Here is a 26,473-nt window from a genome sequence, read left to right as displayed (position 1 = left end):
CCACGCCGCTTCCAGCAGCTCCCATTGGCCTGGAGCAGCAAACCGCGGCCACTGGGAGCCGCGATCAGCCGAACCTGCGGACGCGGCAGGTAAACAAACCGGCCCGGCCCACCAGGGGCTTTCCCTGCACAAGCGGCGGAACAAATTTGGGAACCACTGCTCTAAAGTAATCCAGCTGCTAATGGTTCCAAGGGACTGTTCTAATACCCAGAGATTGCCAAGGTGCAGGGACTTTAGAAAGGGGTGAGCCTCATGACCAGTTACACAAGCTTAGGACCACTTTCTACCAGCAGTGTAGGAGAAAGCAAAAACACAGTGGAGGATTGGGGCCCATATTGAAGAGGGAGATAGTCCTGTTTTATTAGATATTTTCTTTAATTGCTAGTCTCTGTTTAAAATGAATTGTGAATTTTAATATAGAAACTCTGGGTTTCATTTGACCTTCATTTTATAGATATTTTATGCTGCCGGCCATGTGATTGCCTAAACTGGCAGTTTGAAACTGTTCAAGCAAAACAAAGGTCTAACATTTTAAATCACATTATTTTTCATTCATACCACAGGAGAAAAACCTGCATCTGACTACTAATAAAAGTCACTCAGCTGATGAGCATCCAACTGGTCCCCGCATGTCACTATTAGCCCTTGGGTCCCACCCCTCCCAATGAATTCCAAAGCTATTTTACTGACTACTCCCAGCATCCATTCTTATTGTGCTCACCTATATTCAATTTCACATAACAAAGACTGAAAATCAACTTTAATCAACTCATATCATGTGGTTTATTTTTTTTGCTGGCACCAGCTTTTTCCTTCCCTCCAGAAATTTACCTTGCCACTACGTTTTTAATGCAAAACACAAACTGTTCACTGTTGGATGAAGTCAAAACTTCACACTTTCAAAAAGATTTACAGTGCAACCTATGAGCCAAATACCTTCTGGTAGATACCAAAACAGCTATCAGCAAGGCAAAGAAAATTTCACTGTTCATTTTTAACTGTTAAAATCCCAGTCTTATTTCACCTTGTTTTAACAATAAATACACTAGCCATATTTTGAAATTAAATATTAAGATAAAAACAAAAACCATTCTAAAGGTGTCCACTATGGCCAGAAGAAATTAAAAGAAGAAATAAGATTACCTCATTTCATGTCAGAGAATAGGTAAAGCGGAAAATTTTGAAAGCTGTTTTCAGATACATTACTATAATATGCATTGATTTCACATTTTTGGTAAGTGTAATATTGTTCCAATATAAATTGTCCTTTTTCCCTTTTTATCTGAAGAATAATTTTTAAACTAAGCCTGTAAGAGAGCCTTTCAAAACTTTGCAGAAAGCAACACAGGTACTACATGTTGTTTGAAACAGAGTTAAACACAAGGAGATAAAATTCACCTAAATTACTTTAGTTTAAATTTATTTTACTTAAGGCATTGTCTACACTATGGGCTTGTCCACATTTGAAAGTTTTTTCAGGTTAGGTTTATCTGAGTTATGTCATCTGGAACAACTGTTGTGTGACCAATGTGTCCATACAGTCCTTTTAACCTGAGTTAAGCTACTTCCCTTTGGGATCATAGTATCCACACAGCATTGCATTGTTTTGAAATAAGTGCTCAGCATTCTACACAGACATCTCATGGTGCAATGCTCTACTAGCCTCCAGGCATTCTGGGATTTTTCTTACTGCAGCACTGTGCATTGTGGGAAAGCTATAGAAGGCACTGGAATTCAAGGACTTCGGGTCACACTAAATAAGTCCTGTCGTTCATCTGTTGGGGGGTTTTCTGTTTGTTTTTTTGGGGGTTTTGTTTGTTTGTTTTTGTTATGAGCCAGCACCACTTTCAAAGCACCATCAGGCAGCATGGAGGAAAAACTGCTGAGCACTGCAAACCTAATAGTCATTAATGTTAACGGGCTGCTGTACTTATATCTCTAGTCACCGAATGGCTTGAAAGGCAGGGCGGTGCAGGCACCTCAGGAGGAGGCAGCTGACATTGAGCTGATATTTCTCCTACATCTTTTCCTGGAGCAGCTTCACTCAGTGGACTGCTGTTTCTGGGCTCCAGCAACTAGCATTGACTGCTGGGACAGGATATCGCTGGAGACCTGGGGTGGCCAACAGTGGCAGCAGAACTTCAGAACACCAATAGCCATTTTCCTAGAAATCTGTGCAGAGGTCACCCTAGAGCTGTAGTGCTGGAATACCCCATAAGAGTTCCCCTCATCAAGGAGAACTGTGAGACCTTTGCTATCTGGAAACTCACCATCCCTGATGCTACTGATCAGTAGTTAACCAGATCAACTGTTGGGGCTACTGTCGTGGAGGTCTCCATTGCTAAATAGAAGCCTCCTAAATCACAAGGATAGCAAAGAAGAGGAGGTTATTGATGGATTTGCATTGTACTGCAGCCATTGATGGAATCCACATGCCCATTCTTTACTCCCCATATCAGACTTCAAAGTCATAAACAGAAAGGGTTGTTTCTCTATGGTGCTGCAAGACCTGGTTGATCACCGTGGAAGGTTCACCAATAATGTAGGGTGGTTTGGAAAAGTCACCAGGATCTTTGGAAACTCTGGTCTGTTTTATGCAATGAGAAATGGAACTTTTGCTCTGAGGACCACTATGGACACTGATAGTGTTGCAATTTCTCCTATCATTCTGGGAGACCCATTTTACCCTCTGCTTCCTTGACTTATGAAGTCATTTACTAGACACCAGGATAGGAGAAAGGACCTTTTCAATTACGCCATGAGGAGAAGCTGCAGAATGATAGTGGAATGTGCATTTGGAAGACTGAAGGGTAGATGGAGATGCCTGATGTCAAAGCAGGAGGCTGATGAGCAATATCTGTCTGGTGTGATAACTGCTTGCTGTGCTTTGCACAACCTATGTGAGAGCAAAGGAAAGAGCCTTGCTGAAGGGTAAGGGAGGGGGAAGGAAGTAGATTGACTTGCTGACCATTAAGGACAGCCAGAAAGGCAGCCTCTACAAAATGGTGCAAATGGTCAAAGCCACAGGGTTAGAGTAACATTATGTACTTACTTTGAGGCTTAGGGCAACCTTGTGAACAATATATGTACCTTCATGTAAGGTTCATGTTTAACCCATAAGTAATATTTTGTGTATGGGGATGCAAATATTTTATTAAGCCGTAGTTGTGGATTTTATTTTGCTTCGTACAATGCTTTTTTTTCCCCTACAAAATTATGACATTTGAAATTAATTTTTTATAAACAAATACACTAAGTTTTAAAGAGTAAAACATTCAAAAGTATAAATTAAATAAAGTGCAATGTGAGCACAAGTTTGCACTTGTAAGATCACAAATTTGTGTGCATGGGGTGTCAAATATGTTCTCTGTGTCTTGTGGGGCAAGATGCAGTAGAAGGGGCCTGTCCCTTGCAGGTGGATGAGTTAAGGGATTCTCCTGGTATCCACTGTTCTCCTTCTCTTGTGGTGTGGAATGTTGAGGAAAGGGCCCATCCCTTGGAGCTGTTGAAGTTCAGGCATATCCCAGTATGCAGAGTTCCCAGAGGGAAAGAACTGTAGGCTGTGGCAGGTTAATTCCCCCCGCCCCCCCCCCAAGGTGCCACCTGATGTACTCGGGTACCACTGAGCCCACCGGTTCCACCAATCTGAGGCCTGGGCTACACTGGGGGGTGGGGTTCGAACTAAGATATGCAACTTCGGCTACGCTATTTGCGTAGCTGAAGTCCAAGTATCTTAGTTCGACTTAACTGGCCGTCCTCATGGCGGTGAGTTGACCGCAGCGGCTCCCCCGTCGACTCCGCTTACTCCTCCTGCTGAGGTGGAGTACAGGCGTCAATTTATCACGTCTAGATGAGACGCGATAAATCGTTCCCCAATACATTGAACACTACCCGCCAATTCGGCGGGTAGTATAGACGTACCCTGAGTTCCCTTACACCACCCTGCTGAGCCAGGTCCTCAAGCCTCCTCCAGCACACACACAGGTAGGACCAAACCCAGCTGTGCAGAAAGACACAGACACTGAGATCAGCTCTATGTGGGAAGACTGAGCTCAGGAATTGCTCAGCACTCAAGTGCACACCTGCTCTGGAGCGTAAACCAAAAATTGTATTGTCTTGCACTGCACAGAAAACTGTACAGTGTAAGCTCATGAAATTCGCTCCCTCCCTCAATGTGGAGGAAGATATGCAGTTTTTTTGCCCCCCAGTTATGAACTGCACAAACTGGTTTATAGAAAATAAAAACAAGTTTATTAACTACAAAGGATAGATTTTAAATGACTATAAGGGACAGAGCTGTCCCTTGGGTAGGGCGAATCGGGGCGACCGCTCGGGGCCCCATGGGCTGGTGCGATTGGCCAGTGTGGTCGGTCCTGGAAGAGACGAACTTGTGAATGATAGTTTTGTCACTGACTTCAGTGGGAACAGGAACAAGCCCTTGCTGTGTGGCTACTGAGCAAACCTCTGACTCTTTCGTCCCCTTCCATCATCTATAAAACAGGGACTATTCTACTTATCTTTTCAAGGGGTCACTGTGAGATTTAGTTAATTCATATCTGTAAAGCATAAGTGCTAAGTTTCAAATATTATTGTGCTATAAAGAGTTAAATAGCTTACAGCATTCACTAGAATGTGTAAATTACTGACAGCTAGGTACACACTATGAACTGAAGTATAACATTTTAGATTTCATTGCAGAATATTTAACAAGGCACCAGGCTTTCCCCCCTGATTTTCACTTTCCTTGACCTTCATCTGAGCACATATCTATTTTAATATATCAAACCAAGGTAGTTACTTTTAAACTCAACCCTATTACTAGTGTAGGGGCACAATCAGAAATGAAATATGGCCATGTTTCACTGACACCGCACATCGCTGTGTAATATAAATCAACGTGTTTTACTAGCAGCTTGAAGGAAAGCTCTCTCACTCACTTTGCATGGCTGAACTGGAGTAGCTAAAATTTGAATAACTACCTTTTTATTAAAGAAACAGTTGTTGACACCACAAGTTACTTTTCTTTATTCAGACATGAAAATTAGATACAGCAAAGTTGAGGCAACACAGAAAAAGGTTAATATATATTTATAGAACTGATTTTTTTTTTAAATCAATACATCACACTTGGTTCTTGTTTCATCAAATAGTTCAGTAGTCAATCTAATACAGGTAGTAGATCATTTAATTTTTCTTAATTATTTCATCCTGGTCAACCACATTTTTACAGATGGCATTTGTTTTCACAGCCATAGGGATAAAATGCATTTTAGCAACTGCAGTCTCATCAACTCTACATGGGTATCTTATTTAATTTTAGTAAGTCAGTACATTTCTTGAACACCACAGTGTTAAAAAGGGAGTGGGGGCAAGGACAAGAATATATCCTTAAAATAATTATTGTATTAATTTTCTAACATCAAATCAGAAGCCTTTCAATTTGACACAATCCCAGAAGACTGGAAGATGATTCTACGGCATTTTACTGTGAATTGTGTCTAATTTGTTTTACAAGACTGTTGTAAACAAATATAAATGTATGTTTACACTGAGCATTCATTCTCTTCATGAAGGATAACTAGTACTTCTTGTACTGGCTTTCAGTCCTCTAAAGAAATTTGCTGGTTCATTTTCTTTCCCCAACCTCACATTATCAATATTGTCCTCTACTTAACGAAAAAAATAAAGTGAATACAATGTACCTCTCTTATAATTTTCTTACACAGACCTCTTCTGAAGATAAATTTTATGTTGTATCCAATTTGTATGGATTTTGTCAATAATATCTTAACTGTAAGAATATAATAAAAGTCCTGTCTCTGCTAAGTCACATTTTTGTGCTTTGGGAATTATATTTCAAAACTATTTACAATATCCTGGATGTCTACTGAAATTCATATAAGAAATAAGAGAAAAAGGGACACAGAGAATTAAAACGCAAAAGACATTTGACAAAAAATAATAGCTAAATAGCAAACAAAAGCTACTTTTAGTAGCAGTAATGGTTGCAGCAAGACACACATGATCTGTCCAAAACCTTAAAAGAATGGAATTAAGAGAAAAACTTGTTGCACTGGCTTTCACCTTCACATGGCAAGAGAGAGTATGAAGGCATCGAATAGTGCCTTTGTATTAGTTGAATACCTTTTGAGATCTCCGGGTGAATGAACACCTGACAAGTAGTAATGAAAGCATAAAAGAGCACTGGGGAAATACAGATAGGCTAATGGCCTATACAAGATGGAAATAGAGCTGACTTAAGACTGGAAATGGAAATGGAGATGGAGATGAAGACACATTTCCCATATGAACTACAATATATATAGAAAGAGTGGCCATTTGACCTGTATCTCATTAAATTCATAGTCTGTAGCTATGGTTATAAGGAATACCTTCTTCTCACGTGTACAGTACAGATGATACTCTGACCAATATCAAGAGCTTTGCCAAACAATACTCCAACCCCAAAGCAAAATATATATACACACCAGAGGGAATACCCCTGAGATAGCTAAACCAAGATGTTCACCCTGTCATACTCACAACAAAACCAAGTGAATTCCTGAGAAGAAATGCAGTTTTCATAGGCACAGTCACCAAGGCAAACTAATTACCATGAGCAACTCTTCCATAAACTAGGGTCTTGTAAGGTGAGTGAGGACTGGTACCTGGACATGTGAGGGTGGATTCTGAAATCAGAACCCATGCAGCCCTTTAAACCAGATCTTAAAAGTTCAAAAGTGTAATAAATAGCAATGTTAAAAACAAGAAAAATATTTTGATCAGAAGCTCTGGCTTTTCAGTAGGATCCACTAAACTCTTGAAGAACATCTTCAGCAATTCAGGAGTCAGGGTATCAACTCAAGAAGATTCAGGCTAAGGTGAATACTCTTACCACAGTCTGAAGACAAAAGATCCATTAAATCGCAAAGTGGTCCTAATATCAGACCTAGGATGAAGACAAAACTGCCAAGATCTGGTTAGCTGTGTAGACAACATCTTGGCTCCATCCTGGTGGGGCTGTATACAGATCTCCTAAACCAACATAATCAGAGAGAACATGTAGAGGAATTCCTGATTCCATTCCAAGAAAGGGGAGTCTGCCAATGATATTGGATCTTGTTTGATCCTGAAGCAAAACCCGAGACAATTGGTGTTCTCCTTGGGGGTAAAGAGACCTACTTGGGACTTACTTCCTTTGCATTTCAGATAATGCCAGAATGAGACCTAAGTCAGACATTTGCATCTTAGGAAAACTTTCTTCAAAGAATCTGCCTGGACATTGGGAGGGAGGCACATGGATACCCTCTCTCCCTTCAGCAGATGAATCTTTGGTCTTAATCAAAGGAAGAAAGCCTTTGAGACTGAACAATTATCTTCTCAACTCTAGAATCCTAATGTAGACCTTTCCTCTCCTGCAAAGTGCACAAATCTCAAGAAGGCGGAAGAACAAGATGAACATCCCAGTCCAGCATCTGGAAATATTGCCATAGATGGTAAAAGATGTGAGAAGGGAATTCCATGATGAACATTTTACATCTTGAATGACCTGAGACACAAGTGGCCCAGGTGTAAACAGTGTCAAGAAGCAGTATAATCAGTCTTATGGAGACCCCAGACATAGCCTGGATAAAGAAAACACCCAGTTAAACTGTTAAGGACAAAAAAAGTCTTAAGGACCACAGACATGAACGTAGAGGCAGATGAAGTCATAACAACAGTATTCTTTTTAAAATTTGTTGATCAAAGGAAAGTATCTCATGGATACTTGTGACTAGCTGGACTGATCTAATAGGGCTGGAGTTTGTCCTATGAGAGGAGGTGATGGAATGTCAATGCCACCTTATACATAGCAATGTTCATGTGTTGTGTGGCCGAGGAATAGCACTATATACCAATAATTCCAAGGAATTTTGATCTTGATCTCTGTTGGGAATAACAGATTCACAAGTTAAGTGCTTTCCCATTAGTCATCGAATTGGATCTCTGATAGTGACAAACTCAAACAGATAGTTTAAAACAACATGAGAATGTTTCTGAGGCACCTGTACTTGATGCAGATTGCCTGCTATGCACACACATAGGATGAAAACTCAAGGTCCTCCTGACACTGCAGTAAAATAGATTCAGGGGCTAAACTGTCAGAGCCTGGGTTTCCTTTCTCTTTTGGGAGGAAGGGAGATTACCAGGGGAGCAAAAACAGACTCTCTGAGACAATATGAATTTGGAAAAGTATTTAACTTCATGTTGGGAGATAAGAATGAGCCTGCACCTTTGCCTAAATTGCTCACAATAGTATGTCCATTCTCACTTACGTGAACTGGATAGCTCTGTGAATTAATAAAGGGACACAGAGCCATTCCACTTTCACTTGTTGAAATATAGCCCTGTAGTCAGTAATGAGAAAAGGCACATCTGACATTCAGCCTCAGTCCAGTTCCTAATTATCAAGTGTCCAAATCAAAAGTTATCCTCAGAACTGGCAAATATGTTGCTTTTCCCCCAATAGATGTCAATGATTTAAGACTGAACTAGTTGGTTGCTCCAGTGCATTGGCAGCATTCCTACGCCAAGAACAGGCAGAGTACAGGCAATAGGCCTCTCTCTACAGAGGCCTTCTACTGAGAACATTCCCAATCACTAAATTCACTAAAAATTGTAAAAATATACTGTACATTTTTGAATAAAGTAATTTGCTACCTTCTTTCTTAGAAGTCTAACTAAAATATTGAGTCATCAGGGTATCTTCACTGCATTTGGGAGTGATCCTCCCACTTGTGCTAGTGGGGATCATGCTACTGTGTTAAAGTAATTGTGCAGATGGTGCTTTAACATTACTATTCAGGCTGGAGTTGGTTTAGACATACCTTCAAGGGCCTGTTTACCTGCAAGCAATAGCATTTTATTATTTGATATTTGGTATCCAGTATTCCCATCATTTTCATTAACACGCCCAGTAAGAAGTATATTTTATCTGTTTCCCCTGCACACATTAAACAAACCCGTAAATCCCTACATAGCATGTACACATTCACATTGATAAGGTGACAACTTCTGCCAAGATTCTGTTGCTTGGGAAACCACTTCCTTGGTATTCAGTACTGTCTTCATTAGTCTCCGGTTCTCAACAGGTATATCTATATCTAAAGGTTTTATCACTGCTTGGAATTGAAAATACAAGAGTGATGAACCTGTACAGCAGAGATCGGCAATCTTTGGCACGCGGCCCGCCAGGGTAAGCACCCTGGCGGGACGGGATGGTTTGTTTACCTGCCATGTCCGCAGGTTCGGCTGATCGCAGCTCCCACTGGCTGCGGTTCATCGTTCCCAGCCAACGAGAACTGCGGGAAGCAGCGCGGGCCAGGCCACCGCTTCCTGCGGCGCCCATTGGCCGGGAACAGCGAACCGCGACCACTGGGAGCTGCGAGCGGCCAAACCTGCTGACGCTCAGGTAAACAAAGTGTCTTTCGGCCTGCCAGGGGCTTACCCTGAACAAGCCGTGAACCAAGATTGGAAACCCCTGGCTTATAACTATTCATGTTATCCAAATTCTGCATAATTTCAAATAAATGTCATACCTTCACCTTTTGAAACCTTCATCCACTTTTTCAGGGGGGAGAAGGGAATAATGTTATTTTACATACACCAGCCTTATGGACTTTCTGTTACAGTTACAAAAAGATCATTAGAACTCCTAGAAATGCTCTAAAATAAAATAAATATTTCTTTGTGGCTGTGGTTTTTAGCTAACTCTGCTATTCTCATTTCTATCATTCCTTTACTTTAATATTAAACATTTAAAAAGTAAATAGCATCTTTTTAACATGGATATCACTCCAAGATCCTATGGGAACATTGTTTTTACTTTAAGACTGCTAATCACATACATATAAAAGTACATTTTATTGACCTATTTCTGTTCCAGCTCATTAAACACAGCTGCTTTCAATGACCGGAGTAAAGTAACTGAATCCAACATGCAAAAGAACTCAATTGACTAAGAATAGAGTGGTAGTTTGAAACCCACTACATGGATTTGTAGTTTCTTAACTAGTATAACGTATTTGTAGTACGCATTTCTGAACTAGTGCTGTAGAACAAACAGCAGTTTTATTGCAGAAGTGTGTGCATGACAGTGAGAGAGAGAGAGAGAGAGAGAGAGAGAGAGAGAAAGAAAGTCATTCTGTTTCAGTTTCACCAATATCAAGAAAATGTCTGCGTATTTTTTATGTCTCCACATTGAGACTTCTCTCTCCCAAAGAAGAAGTGTACATCAGAGGCAGATTATGTTGATTATGGAATAGTGGAAAAAATGTTTTAGCTCAAGTAACAACCAAGGAAAACACTGTCTCACTTTTATACAGAGCTCTGAAAGCTTCTAGACTGCAACCCATTTAGAATGATTTTTTAGATAAACCCTACCACTAATAAGAGGAATAATCTGGTCCTGTGTGCGAAGTATTCACAAATTTGGCCTGCAATACGTTTCGTAATGCTGAGCTATCTACATGAGCCCACTTTAAAAGTGGGCTAATTAATAAGTTGCCTTAAGTGAGCCATAGCTTTATTGAGAATGAAATTTTAACTACTCTTTTGCTTTAGGTGTACTTATTTACTAAAGGCCTTGAGTTGAATTCATACTATCATACGTAGCCTCAGTCCTGCAAATCCTTATTCCCAATAATTTGATCCACTCATATAAGTGAGAGTTTGCAGAATCAGGTTTTCAGCTGTTAGTGAAAGAGAAAATAGCATATTTGAGGCCAAATTCTGCTCACCTTACTTTGTGAATTGTCCCTCTAGGCCAAATCCAGAGACCACAGAGTCTGCTCAGAACATCCTGGCCTGGTTGAGCTCCACCCCACTGAGCACTATTCGCTTCCAGAAAGGGACAGACTCCCCCTCAGCAGAAGCTGGGAGCTGCTCCATCGCTACCAAACCCACCTTCCTCCTTTTTGAGCTTGGTGGCAACCCCCAACATATGCCAAATGTTGCTTCCACTCAGGCCATTCTGCTGGTCTGTCACAGCTGAAACACCCAGGATCATTTCTTTATATTCAGGAACAAACTCATCTTTTTAAAGGTTTACTTCAGATTCTGTCATTATATATGGAGTGACAGTCCTTCTTACACAATAGCAGGGTGGATATAAATCAATGATTAAAAAATTGGAATTTTTTTTATTTAAATCAGATTTTTTTGATAAAATGCTTTTTGAGGAAAAAACCTATCTAAAGATAGTTTTAATTAAGATACATTACTGCTCAAAGATATCTCATCATTGAATAGGGATTATAGATTTTAATTCTATAGCAGTGGTCTCCAAAGTGGGGTGCGCAAGACGATCCATTGGGGGCCACGGCCAGAGGAGTGCTGCGGGGGCAAACAGGGCGACGCGGCCGGAGGAGTGCTGCTGGAGCAAACAGGGCGGCGCGGCGCTCCTCCGGCCGCACTGCCCTATTAGCTCCAGCGGTGCTCCTCCGGCGGCGCCACCCTGTTAGCTCCAGCGGTGCTCTTCCGGCCGCGCTGCCCTAGCAAACAGGGCAGCGCGGCCGGAGGAGCGCCGCCGGAGGGGGGGGGGGGAAAAAGAGCGGTCGGAGGAGCTCCGCCCTAAGATTGGCCAATATGCTACCCCTTACAGCATGCCGCCCCAGGCACATGCTTCCTATGCTGGTGCCGGCCCTGAGAGGTATCCTGAGGGAAGAGTGGGAGTTCCACAACGCGGAGGGGTTGACAGTGGCGCCCTCACTCATTCGTTCGCTTTCAGCATATTGCGACGTATTGCAGTTTACGTGTGCCCGGTTAAGTGGATTTACGGATTATATTATCTAGTTTTAACTAAACTAATCCTCACAAAATGGACAAGTGGCTTAAAAAGATTCCTGCAAAGAAACCGCGGATTGAAGATAATACTAATAATGCGAGCACAAGCGAACAACAAGAAAATGACAGCGCTGACAGTTCTCCTACTCCTAGTACGAGCTCTTTGTCAGCCACATTACAAGGTAAAAACAATGATGATCTAATCAGATCTGACAAGAAATCAGTCAAAAAAATTCGAAATGATCAAGAAGGCTATTTGAAATATGGATTTACATCCACTATCGTTAACGATGAACCTCGCCCTAAGTGTATATTGTGCCTTGAGATATTAGCTAATGATAGTATGAAGCCATCACGATTAGCAAGACATTTAAAAACTAAGCATCCAGAACATGAAGACAAATCTCTACAATTTTACCAGCGATGTTTAAAGTCATGAGATACTCAATCCAATACTTTAAAAAATTTCACTAAACTTAATGATAAATGTTTAGAAGCTTCTTTTGAGGTTTCTTACTTAATAGCAAAAGTCAAAAAGCCACATACCATTGGGGAAACACTACTTCTTCCTGCCGCGGTAAAAATGGATGAAATAATACACGGAAAACAATATGGCGACAAACTAAAATGCATTCCTTTGTCAACAAATACGGTTTGAAGACGCATAGAAAACATTGCTGAAGATTTGAAGGAACAAGTATTAGAACAAATTATGCAGAGTGGGAGGTTTGCTATACAGTTGGATGAAAGTACAGATGTTTCTAACATGTCTCAGCTTATGGTATTTGCTAGATTCTGTTTCAATAATGAAATACACGAAGAACTACTTTTTTGTGAGCCACTAAAGGAAAGTGGTACCAGAGAAGATATATTCTCAACAGTAAATGACTTCTTTAATAAAAACAATGTTTCATGGAAAAACTGTGTAAGTGTAACCACTGATGGAGCAGCTGCTTTGACTGGAATAAAGTAAGGATTCCGGGGTAAGGTTACAGAGATAGTACCACACGTGAAATTCATTCACTGCATCATTCATAGGCAAGCTATTGCAGCAAAGAAGTTGTAGCCAGAAGTACACAAAGTGCTACAGGATGTCATCAATGTGGTTAATTTTATAAAAACAAGACCTTTAAATAGTAGAATCTTTGCAATACTTTGTAATGAGATGGGGAGTGACCATGAAAATCTTTTGTACCACACAGAGGTTCGCTGGTTATCTCGTGGCAAAGTGCTTAAAAGAGTTGTTGAACTTAAAGATGAGTTACGCATTTTTCTTTTACAAAAAGACAAGTGTTCCAAATTTGCTGACCTTTTCTGTGATGACAAGTGGCTGTCAGTAGTATGCTACCTAGCAGATATTTTTGAAAAAATAAACACACTTAATCTGTCCCTTCAAGGTAAAGGTGACGTTTTAACAATGGGTGAGAAAGTAACTGCTTTTCGAAAGAAACTCGTGCTATGGAGAGAGCATTTTGAAAACGGATGTTTGGAAATGTTTCCATCGTTATGTGATTTTGTTGCTGAAAATTATGTGTGTGTGTCACCTATAAAAACTCTCATATCTGCACACTTAAAAAAACTTGGAAACAGAATTTTCTAACCTGTTTAAAAATCTTCCAAACGAAGAGTTTCAGTGGGTTTTGAATCCATTTGTTAAAAATATAAAACTGCAACATCTTCCAATTAGTTTGCAAGAACAACTGATTGACATCAGGGAAGATGGAAATTTACTAGCCGAATTTCAACAAAAACCTTTGCATAATTGGTGGATGGGATTGAAAAATGAGTATCATGATTTAGTAAGCACAGCCAACGATGTACTTCTTCCATTTGGATCTACTTATCTTTGTGAGGCATCTTTTTCAGCTGACAGCCATTAAAACCAAGGTGCGAAATAAACTGAACTTAGAACCAGACCTTCGAATCGCTGTATCACAAAGTGTTAATCCAAGATTTTCAAAAATAATGAAGCATATTCAATCACACTGCTCTCACTAAAAATATTATTAATAATATTTTTAGTGAGAGCAAAAAGGTTTTTTGTACCTTTAATAAATAAAATAAAAAAATATTTTAAAAATATTGTTTATTTCATCTTTCTCTCATCCTTTTTTAATTTCTATTTTTTGTGTATGTTTTATAATGTACATAATATATTAGTACAGTAGTACATGTATATCATTTATACATAAATAAATATACATCTATTGGGGATGCATGCTCAAAAAAATTTTACTGATAGGGGTGCGCGATCAAAAAAGTTTGGAGACCACTGTACTATAGTATGAGACAATATATTCACGTAATGATGCTGTATAGATTATTTAGGTTAATCTTTCTATCTACCCAATGGGACTCAGTGCTCTGTCTAGACGATACCATCAGAGATGCTTAGTTTTGCAGTTCTCAAACTGTGGATTTGTGTCTCCAGAGATAACATGCTTGTTAACAGCAAAAATGTTTTTAAATAAATAAATAAATATATAGAGGTGATAAATAACAGACCTCAACCCTATTGTCCTTCTGCAAATTTGTGTACACAGAGTCAATCCCTTACCTCTCTCTAAAAGTGCAAAGTTTCAAAAATGTCAATGAATAGAAGTTTGTTGGGGGCGGAATAAATCTGGACAAGGAGAAGAAGTCTGGAGATAAATGTGAGAAGGGAGGGACAGGCAGTAGAAACAAAAGTGAAACTGTTTGAGCAGTATATTCCAGAAGTCTTGAGGTCTTTCTGAGTGTAGCCTTCATTGATTTGAAATCTACCATACCATTCTCTCACTAGAAGGGAAAACCTATAATGGTAGCAGGCCGTAAAAGAGACCCAGTTTGGGAATATTTTAATGAAGTTCCTCTACCCGTGGGTAAGAAAGGCATGCATGCAAAATGCAAACAGTGCAACAAAGAAATGCAAGGCCTGGTTGCCCGAAAGAAACATCATGAGAAGTGTTTCTTCTCAGAAGGAAGCTGTGTTGAAGATGATGAAAGAAATATGTCTGAACATGCAGGATCTTCAGGTTGGTAAACTTTTTTTATTTCATACTTCTTCCTGGAGGACTGCCTGTCTTCCTTCTGGACTATTCTTGAATTCTCATGTTTGAACAAAAAATATAGTTGTTACTCTATGTTACTATCATTTTAGATGCAGTTGTGATAAAAAATAAATAGCTGAAATAGGCAGATCTTCCTTTTACAATTTCACCTTTAAAGTAGTACTGAGTGTCAGTGAATACAATGAGTAATACTAAATGAGCAGTATGGTAGTAATAATTAAATAACGGCATTGACTTATTTTGTTTAGGAGAATCCAGCCTCAACATACAGGTTCTGAAGACTATCCACCTTCAAGATCATTTTCTATAGTTTCAGAATTATCTGCCAATGATAGCGTTTCAATCACATCATGTATGTCACATAGCCACAGTATATCACCTGTAGCACAAAAAAAAAAAAAAAAAATCTCCATCATCTAGAAACAACCATAGATAAATTTGTGATAAGAACCAGCAGATTACAAAAGGAGGCAATTGATGAAAAAATTGCCCAGTTTGTTTATGCAACAAACTCTCCGTATGATTGAGAACCCACACTTCATTAACATGGTTCAGTAATTAAGACCAGGACACAGTCCACCCAACAGAGCAGATGTCACAGGCAAATTGCTGGATAAAGTGTATGAAAGAGAAATTGAGCAGTGTGCAAAAGTTCTACAGGGTAAAACTGTTAATCTGAGTCTTGATACGTGGAGCAATGTCCACAATGATCCTGTTGTATGTGCTTGTGTGAAAACAGAAGAAGTCTTCCTTACAGAAACAATTGATACATCAGGAAATGCACAGACAGCAGAATACTTACAAGAAGTAGCAATAAAAGCTATAACAAACTGAAAAATAATTCAAATGTCTAGTACGCAGCTTAGTCACAGACAATGCTGCAAATGTATCCAAAATGAGAAGAAATTATTTAGAAGAGAGTCCCAAGCTAATAACATACGGTTGCTGTGCTCATTTCATGCATCTCCTAGCCAAAGACTTCAGTGTTCCAGAAATAAAGGCTAATGTTGTTGAAATTGCAAAATACTTCCGTAACAACCACTTTGCAGCAGCTGCTCTGAAAAAAGTGGGAGGAACCAAGCTAACTCTCCCACAAGATGTGCGATGGAACTCAGTAGTTGACTGTTTTGAGCACTAGAACAAGAACTGGCCTAATCTGATGACACTTTGTGAACAAAATTGTGAAAAAATAGATGGCACTGTCACAGCCAAAGTTCTCAACATTGGGCTTAAGAGAAATGTTAAAACACATGCTGAGTACCCTGAAGCCTATTCCTGTAGCCTTGAACAAAATGCAGGGAAATAGCTGTTTTTATTGCTGATGCTGTTGAAATTTGGAAGGAACTGAGTGAGATCTTAAAAAGAGAAATATGCAATGACAGAGTTAAATTACAATCATTTTAAAAAAACAACAACAATGGAACAAGCACTATCTCCAGCTCATTTTCTTGCAAATATTCTCAATACTCGGTACCAGGGTCAAACCTTAACTGCTGAAGAAGAGGAATTGGCTATGACATGGACATCCAGCAATCATCCCTCCATAATGCCAACTATAATAAACTTCAGAGCTAAGGGTGAACCTTTCAAGAAATATATGTTTGCTGATGATGTTTTAAAGAAAGTCACATAAGTGAACTGGTGGAAGTCACTTAAGCACTTGGATTCAGAGACTGTTGAAGTGATTATCTGACTTTTAACAGCAGTAGCTTCTTCTGCCAGTGTAGAAAGAATATTTTCTTCCTTTGGACTAATTCATTCCAAATTGAGAAATCGTTTGGGACTTGAAAAAGCAGGAAAGCTTGTTTTTCTTTTCCAGATTATGAACAAACAGGAAAATGAAGGTGAAGACGACTGAGCTAGCTGCAGAAGCCAATATTTTAAGTTTCTCATGTTGACCTGGCTGACATAGTCGATCTAATTTTTGTGGTGTTTTTTTTTTTTTTAAATATTTCATTTAACTATTTTAGTTAAAAACAATTTTAACAAAAACAAACCCGATTTTTAAAAACGTGAATGTTTATTAAATTCAAAAATTCATATGCTTGTTTTGTTAAAATATTATATGTTTGCTGGTGAAGAAAAAAAATCCCAAATACATAACGTCGTTGTTTTAGTTAATAAAACAATTTAAATGTCTGTCTGGTGATGTTCTCCTCCTAATACAACATCGCAAGAAAATCTTCCAATATTAATGATTAACCTGTTGAATTGGAGATATTTATGAAGTCATTGGGAGGTGAACTATCTGCTTCAGTTACCTTTGGTAAATGAAATAACCAAACAATCATTCATTTTCTGATATAGCTATAAAACTAATCTGAAAAGTTTTCAAAATTAATCACTTAAAAAAAATGTATAGTGTGTACCTTCTAGAAATGAAACCTACATCTAACTCAGAGTTGTGAAGAATATGTATTAAGGTTATAACAACCAACAAGAATGCATTTTTATGTAGAAATCCATGATTAAATTGAGTCTTCTTCATTAGTGATTTAAATCAAATCCACTCTGCACAATAGGCACAAAACAAGCTGGCTTCCATCTTTTCTGGAGCTTTTCATATACCACAAAAATACTTCTATTGATTGAACAGCATCACTGCATGTACATATCTTTACATTGCCTGCCTCATTTACCCATTTGTCTAGTAACAGGACCCCAAATATTACATAGTTCTGTAGCAAAGAAGTTTGCCATGGAATTCACCACTTGGCACAGAATAGTTGTACTGCTCAATCTCAGCAGCTCTCTTTTTTTTAGTTGTGTTATTAGCTTATGATTGCACAGATAACCTTCAGAAGGTGAACTGAGCATAACCAATGTAATGATTCCTGTCTGACTCTGCAGAGAGCTTGAAACAATACCTCTAAGAAACATGAACTGCCCCATTCATCTCAGTCAGGACTCCCTGGACTTTGTGATTCCATGGCAGCATGGAATATGGCAGCTTTCCAATAGGCCACAGAATTCAGCATTTTAAACCTGGAAGGAATTTGCCATTTTGCTGCACTCAGGTGTCCCCCATTTTGTTTTCTGTCTCCCTGCCCTACCAGAAACATTTTCTCCACAAGGGGAAGGCAACTGGATTATAGTACATGCTTCTGCAACTGTGGCCTTGATCAAGAGCTGAATCTAGTTTACAGTTACTAGTAACTGAACTATTTAACAAAAATCACTTTTTAAAAATACATAAAGAAGTGCTGGGGGAAATTTTGGGGGTGGGGTGAGGGACAGCTGGTATGAAACTGGAATGGGTGCTCGTTCTTTTACATTAAACTCTGAGTTCAGCGTGTATCATCTTATGAAGTCCTCAACTACTATAAGAAAGGTCTTTTAAGACTACAGAAAAATAAGAAAAATGAGGTAATACAATTACAATAGTTGTACCATTAAGAAAATTAGGCAAATAGCCAATGAGTTCAGGCACAGATTGCAAATGTGAACTGTTCTGAGAGCTAAAGATAAAAAATGCTATGTATTTAAGTGTTTTATTATAATATACGATACACGATGATTGAACACAGATTTATGCATCATTGAACAAATCAAAGTTAAGGAGACTGAGTAAACTTAGTGAAATTTACATCAGTATAGTTCTCTTTCATGGAAAGGTTGTTTGGTTTTTAATATTATTAAAAAAGGAGAGAGGGGGAAAACAGGCTGATCACACTCAGATCTGAAGATGAACAAAATGACCCTAATTCTTCCTTGGTGTAATTCCACTGATTACAACACAGTTATACCAGGGATGAAAGACGCTCACTTACTGAATTACATTGTTTTTGAGTGTACACAGGATTACAGCTGCATTTTTTTCAGTGTATGGCACTCCAAATACAAGCCCTAATTCTGCAATTCTTACTCAGCAAATGGCCCCTACTCACATGAGCTGTCCCAATACAAAATTGTCCTAATGTGTGTGTGTATAAAATCTCCAGTTGTCAGATGCTTACTTTTGTTATTTCAAAACATGTCATTGTCTTTCATTACAGACAGGGCCGGCTCCAGGCACCAGCCCACCAAGCTTGTGCTTGGGGCGGCACCTGGAGGGGGGCGGCGCGGAGCTCCGGCCGCCGGGGAGAGCTGGGCCACGGCCGGGCTCGCCGCCCTCCCCCCGGCGCTCTGGCCGCCCTCCCCCCCGGCGCCCTCCCCCCTGGGGGGGGGCGGCCGGAGGCTTTTTTGCCTGGGGCGGCAAAAAAGCCAGAGCCGGCCCTGATTACAGACTAGGCCCCAATGGGAATTTCTCACAAGAGTAAAATTGCACACATGCTTAAGTGTATGCAAGATAAGGCCCAATGCCTGAGGCACTTTATAAGTTTTAAAATTCATCTGAGTTACCCAAATACACAAAGCATTTGACAAGTGCATTTAGTTTGAAAGATTCTTTCTCCCTAAACTCAGGGTCCTTTAAGCATCCCTCCCCACTCTCTTGAAATATTCTCCATTGGTCTGAGAACCAACATTACATTTTTAATTCAAAAGGTTCTCTCAACCATAACTTTGTATACTGCTATTATTGCAATACTGTAATATCCAGCGAAACATGCTTCAAACTGTTCTCAATAACAGTAAGACACATTGCTGATAAGCAGTATATATTGAACATATTTCTATATATTGTCAGAAAAGCTTTACCAAAAGGTCTATTCCTAACTGCTTATCCAGAAAGTGAACCTTAAAACATTAAGACTAAAACCCACTGTATAAAGTGTGAAAGTTATGTCTCTTTTCTCTTGACATTTTGTCCTATCAACCCACAGCTATCATTTAGTGTATTTCTCATTGTTTCAAGTTCTCTCTTTTCTTGTTTGACATCTCTAATTATATATTCTTTTATCCACAGTTATTTGCCTATATACCCTTGAAAACATCATGGATACTCACCAGGGAGGTAATTATTTTAAATTTGCATTCAGTTTGTTGGATACCGGTATTTGACAATCTGACTGTCTCTATAGTATTAAAACTCATCTTGAGAGGGAAACCCTTTGCTGACTGTAAAACTGTTTCCCACCCCCTGCTGGCCTATCACTTGTTGGGACATCATCATAAGTTCTGAAGGGAACTTTTTCCTACTTTCCTAATCCAAAGTAAGTACGTTGGATGGAGGAAACAAAGAAGATGGAGGAAGAAAATTATTAAGTACTGTGTTAGCAAAGCATTTCTATGGGCAGGGGAAAAAGTGTGAGGGTAGTGAGAAAAACCTCTACATCAAACATCTTAATTGCACTCATTAAGAGAAAAATGGCACTATTATGTTTCATCATATACATGAATATATTCTACAAATGAATTATGGTAGTGGAAAAGATTTATCAGTTTTGTTAGTTTAGGGAATGTGGAGAATATGGCTACAACTGATAAGATCTCAAAAAAACTGACATTGTTCACATTTATCTAAATAAGCAATACTAGAGATGCACACCAACTACAAGTTTGGATCTAGATCCAAATTCCCCCAGATGAAGAGTTGTTAGGCTTGAACCAAACCCACAAAGCTTATCTCTAATACGCCCTTCCAAATGATCTGTCCATTTTTTTTTATCATTACATTCTGACAATACAATCTCTAGCTAAGGAAACTGTAACTATCTAATGAGATTTAAAGAATGTGATTTATGTTTCCACATTTCATAGGAAGCTAAGATTTAAATGAAAGTACTATAATTCCATAAATATTTCAGGCTTAGCCCATTCTTAATATTACCATCAATATAGTTTACAAACTATCTTTATCGGAGTATTAAAATACTAAATATTACAAGGAGATTTTAGGCATAAGTCTAAGGTACACCATACCACTAATTTCATTTCCTCAGTAAAGGAGAAGAAAACAAGTTCCCTTAGGCTTTGCCTGCACTTAAAAGGATTAGCCAGTATAGATACACCTGAAGAACTATATTGGTAAATACCCCTCGCAAAGATGCAGTTAATATAGGCAAAAGAGTCCTTTTGACAGTGTAACTATATCTTAAACTACTTCCCCAAACAGAATAAGTTACATCAGCAAAAGGACTTTTTTTGCCAGTACAACTACAGTAGGGCTTTTCCCGCAGCATTGCTATGTCAGTTAAGGATGTGATTTCCCCTCCACACTCCCACTTAACTGATATAACTATGCTTTTAAAATTTTCTGGTGTAGACCAGGCCTGGGAACAAGAAGAAACTATCACCATTTTAAGAATTTTTAATCATAGCTTCCCCTTTTACAGAAAACATTTTCTGAGAGACTGTACCCGTGATGGTCAATCTTCGTATGTCTAAGTTCCTGACCCTGCGCACACTGGCATACGTAAGTAATTCTACCTGTGGGAGTAGTACCACTGAAATCAATGGAACTATTCACTTGAGTAAAGATACTCACACCACATTTATTCGCAAGGATGGGTCATTTCAATTCATCACAGGAATCTCAAGAATTTTCATTTGTAATGCAAATGCAAAGTGTATTAACAGAGGTACCTGCAACTGTAAGTTAACTAGCACCTTACTTACAGTGGGATTTGCCCCACCTACAGCCATTGCTGGGTAGGCCACTAGCTGCTATTTGCACTGACAAAGTTTAACTCTGCCTGAAATTGCTCGAGTTGCACAGATCCAAGTCATGGCTCACAGTGATTTTCCCCAGTCTACACTGGGTATATTCACTGGTGAAGCTACATCAGTGGCTGGCCACTGATGGCTGATTTTGGGCCAAATACCCCATGTAATCATGGTATTTCACCATCCATCCCCAGTAAGGGATGTTTCAGGGAAAGAATGAGAGGGATGGGAGTAAGGAGTTCTCTTGTTTCTTTCCTTTCCTTCCAAGTTGCTGGTGCCCTGTAAAGTCTCATTCCCACAAAAAAAGCCCCATAACTTGGATTTGGTGCAGGGTGACCATACGTTCCATTTTGTTCCCTTTTTAAGTCTAGTCCGGGATGTCCCTGATCATCAGACAAATGCCCAGTTTCCCCCCCAAAAAAACCACACGCCCCCCCTAGGGCGCATGGAGGAATGTTAGGAGAAGGTCAGGCAAGCGGTGCTGGGGGAGGGCCCCATTGAGCCAGCCCCACACAGGGGGGGAGGAGGAGAGAAGGGGGCACCCCATGGGCCAGCCCCACATGGGGTCTGTTTTCACTTTGGGAAATATGGTCACCCTAATTTGTTGTCAAACCCAGGAGTTCTACGTTTATAGTTTCTCCTGGGCATTGTTTTCTCCATCCCTGTGCTGCAGTGGGTCAGCTCCTACATACATCCTCTCCATTATCAACCTCTGCAGTGTTACACTGGGCAAACCTGGGCTGGAATTGGCCCATATGGAAGGCTGACCACTATCTTTCACCCATGCCTTCTCCTGAGATTGGCCCCACTGACTAACCACAGCTAGTAGCACCATTTCAAAATCTGCAGCGGGTGAGCTGGGGCATGGGAGTCCCTCGCTCAGCATTTCCCCAAGAGAAAGGTGGCGCCACCTGCCCGAGGAAAGGACAAGAGGAGCCAGCCATCCGTCCAGAAGCGCTACTGTACCATTGCTCCTGCCCGCACTGCTTCGCCCCGTTTCCCAGCCTCCCGCAGCCAAGACGCCGCTGTCCACAAAGAAAATCTCAGGAGAGCGGCCGGGCGGGCCACTTTCTTTGGGGGTAGGACAGCAGCGCTACGGAGGGAGCCCGCCCGCAGGAAGTTGCTTGCGGGAATCTGGGCTTTGCACAGCCCTGCCAGCGCCTGCCGTCCACCACCAAAAGCAGAGCCGCCCACTCGGGCCGAAAAGGGGGCCCGCCCGGTACTCTTACCCCATACAGTTCAGATCCCTCGCCCGCTGCCAGCCCCTCCTTACACGGCCCCGAAATGCTGCGTCCCCGGGTGCAGGAGCCCTGGCTCTCCCGGGGGAAGGGGTGGCACACCCTGCAGCAGTGCCCTGCGGAGGAGCCCGCTCTTACCTGCCCGCGGGGTCTCCGGCAGCCCCTTGGCGGGGCCGATCTGCCGTAGCTGGAAAACTTTCCGAGCGTCCTCGCAGTTTGGCAGCTTCTCGCCTTTTAGAGACACCAGAGCCGCCAACAGGAGGATGCCCGAGTGCAGGCTCTGCCTTCCCATCTCCGGGCGGCGCAGCAGCTCTCCAGCCAACTGTACAAACTCTGCCCCAAGAGCCCCCTGCCCCGCAGCCGCCCGTCCCCTGCCACGCACGGAGTGGGAGAAGTCGAGTCCGCCAGCAACAACTGCCACTCGGGAACCTGCAGCCACAGCTGCCCGCAGCAGCGGGAGCAGGAAGCGTGGGGAGAATTTCTCAGAGCTGCTTCCACCTGGCGCCGCCGCCGCCTCCCCGGGAGTGGGGATGCTGAGGGAACCGCCCGCTGTCCCTGCCTCTGTCACACAGGCGGCACGGTCGACTTCGCACCGGGTCCGGTGCTACAGCAGGCACCTCTGTGCTGCAGGAGAGAGAAGAAACCCGAGTACTGCAGCCTGCCCCGCCTTCCCAGCAAACCACCGCCCCCCGACTGACCTCATCAGCATTAGGGTGCAACACCCTCCCAACGCCCTGCTCCAACAAGGCAACCTCATTGCTGCAGTACTATGCAACTCCCTCTCCGCCTCACAGACCTCGGCGTAGCGTTGGGAGTTAACGCCTGCCCTCCAATTTCCACCCGCACCTGTAGCGATGGAAGCAGCTTCATTAGTTGGACGTTGGAGTTCGTTGCAGGGCTTCAAGATTAAAAGATTTCCTACAGACTGGGATGTAGAGCACAGGACACCTTCAACCTGAAATCTCCTAAGGCTTTAGAAAGAAAAAAGTAGTTTCAAGGGCCCTGACAATTGCTGTGGATTTACAATCACACTTTCTATTTTCAAAAAAAAAAAAAAAGTTTTCTTTGTCCTTTTTTTTGCTATTTGCCTACACTGAGTTTACAGTGTAGACAGTGTAGTACAGTGCTGTCAGGTACACAAAGAAAACAAATGTGAAAAAAAAACAAAATATTTTTCTCTACCCTCTTCATTTGTAGTAATCATAGATTTATAAGTCAGTTAAAAAAAGATAAAAATATGCTTAAATGGTTGGCTTTGATTTAAAATAGCACACAGGTTCGTTTTTAAAATCAGATTCTGCTCACAAGCTGGGATAATAGGAAAATCCCTACAAAATTTCAATGTTCAGAGAATGATTAAATACATTATTTTAAATCCCGATTCACTGAACAAGATCAAAATGGAAGCTGAAAAGAGAAGACAATTCATATTTAAAAAGGGGGAGCATCCTTTATATCCTCCAGCACCCAGCCATGTAGTTCTTCAGTGTCCTATGTCATGCTGCAGGACACTGAAGAACTACATGGCTAGGTAGAGATGAGGTCTCAGTTCAGCACAGTATTTAAAGCATGTGCTTAACTTTAAGCATGTGAGGAATCACATTTAAGTGGAACTACTCATATGCCTACAGTTAGGCACGTATTTGACCACATTCCCGAATGAGGGCCTTTGTTAGGTTCCTTCTCCTTAAAGAGTTTTGTCTATTCTTCCATTGGGTGGAGTAGGGATTTTCCCCCATACTCCAAAGGCCTACAGATGCTACTCATCCTTAGACGCTCTGGACCCTCTGCACTCTGCCAGCATGCCTCCCTTGGAGGTCCATTGCAATAGCCTCCCTAGCTATTACCTGCTGGTAGAACCAGGGTAGCACCTTGGGTTGTTTTAACTTTCTTCTTCTGGTTGCCTGGGTCTCTACCCTGCCCCCTCCTTTCTGTTTCACAGCTCTTCAGGTTTATGGATAAGCTCTTCATAGAGGAAAGGATTCACAATATGTTTGTGTCTCCCTCCATTCAGAGATCCCAAGAGTATAGTTTGGCCCGCAGTTGGAACATATATATTGCCTTACTAACAGATCTTGAATGTTGCTAGTACATGATAGTACGGCATACTAGCACCTCTCCCAAGCTGCCTTCTTATATTCCAGTATCTTAATTTCCATTTAAAAACAAAAATTAAGTATCTTGATATTGTTGATGTGAAGACAGCCTTGGAAATGTGAACTGAAGCAGCAATATCTGCCTGAGTCTGCAGAGAGCCTGTGAAAATAATTCAAAGATGCAAACTGTGTCATTCATCAGTTGCCAGTTATGCTATTAAAAGCCAATATTGTTAGTTATTTCACTGCATGTAAGAAAGATGCAGTATTATATTATCAATATCTACACAATCTATTGAATGACAACTTATTTTGGTACCACAAATGGGCAGACCTAGAAGAGTACCACCTCTTATTTTTTTCCCTCCCAATCAAGAAGGTCCCAACCCCAAGAATCCAACAGGGCATGAGTCCTACAGAAAGGAAGACTAGCATGAACAGCCTATGGGTGTATTCAAACCCCTCAAGTGCAGAAGCCACAACCAAGAAGCCCAACACAACCTTGAGAGCACATAGGATCATGTTTTGGACATCTGCACAATCTTCTATGACCAATGTCTCAATTTTGTGAGATAATTTTGTGAGCGTAGCTTGGAAGAAGACCACTACTCCTTTCCCCTCTAATTCAATTGGTGCTTACTGAACAAGATCAGTGATCAATCTGGTCTAGTATCCTGTGTCCAATAGTGGCCAGTAACAGATATTTCACAGGAAGGTGCAAGAAATGCCAAAATGCAATAACCTACCCAGAGAGGATGTTTCTTCCTAACCCTTATCAGTCAGTGGTTGACTTAACCACTGGAGCATAGTCTTATATCCCTTAATATGCATTTTTCATCTAACCTGCCAGAGTTATGGACATCATCATTATCTCTATATATGTCTAATCTTTTTTTGAATTTTCTAGATTCTTGGATGCAGTGAGTTCTACATGCATTATCTAAAAAGGATATCCTTTTATCAGTTTTTACAATGTTGCCTTTCAGTTGAAGTGGAGGACTCATTGTTCTGCTATTATGGTTAAGTCAGGGCACTGAGTTTAATATATAAAACTTCTTATGTCCCGTCCTTTAGTTTACAGAGAAGACTGTTAGCAAAGTAAAAAGTCTATACCCATTAGAAGGGGGGAGGAGGATAAAGAAAAGAAGGATGAACTATTAGAGCAGTGGTCCCCAAACTGTGGAGTGCGCATCCCTAGGGGGGCATGGATGAATGTCCAAGAGGGGAGTGTGGGGAGGAGTGAACCATCCAGCTCAGTTCCAGCCCCATCCATGGCCCCAGCCGCAGGCTGCAGCTACAGCCCTGGCTCCACTCCTGGCCACGGCCCTGACCCTGCTCTCAGCCACTGGTCCCCACTCCCGGTCCCTGCTCCCAGTCCAGGGGAGTGCAGATACATTCCACTACTGATAAAGGGTGGCATGAGAAGAAAAGTTTGGACACCACTGTATTAGAGTAAAAGGTTTCAATCATGCACATCAAAAGAATGTTTTAGTTCAGAAGCCAACACACCTTTAACTGCTCCTAAAATCTGGTAATACCCTCTCTGGAAACCATAAGAGCGAATCCATTTTAAAATCAATGAAACTCATTTTGGAAGTCAGAGATGTCGTTAAGGAAAACCACTTTGGGAAAGTGATTCTCCATCCAAGCCAGAAAAAGTAAGGTGTTAGCCAGCAACTGGAGTGATGGTGTAGCAAATATTAGGAATCAAGAAAGGCAT

At 40.9% G+C, this 26,473-nt stretch overlaps 1 protein-coding gene across 1 annotated transcript in view; it reads right to left on the bottom strand.

The window, feature by feature from the left end:
* The window catches only part of GPC5 (glypican 5), a 985,999-nt gene extending 963,050 nt beyond the window's left edge, over nucleotides 1-22,949 (bottom strand). The window contains exon 1 of the mRNA XM_026662819.1: nucleotides 22,796-22,949. Coding sequence (XP_026518604.1) covers nucleotides 22,796-22,949 — 154 coding nt within the window. The remainder of the gene's footprint in view (nucleotides 1-22,795) is intronic.
* Between the last annotated feature and the right edge of the window lie 3,524 nt (nucleotides 22,950-26,473).

This window comes from Terrapene carolina, unplaced genomic scaffold (genome assembly GCF_002925995.2).
Source record: "Terrapene carolina triunguis isolate 2854851 unplaced genomic scaffold, T_m_triunguis-2.0 Scaffold21, whole genome shotgun sequence".
Classification (NCBI taxonomy): domain Eukaryota; kingdom Metazoa; phylum Chordata; order Testudines; family Emydidae; genus Terrapene; species Terrapene triunguis.
This window is presented reverse-complemented; position numbering and strand designations above follow the sequence as displayed.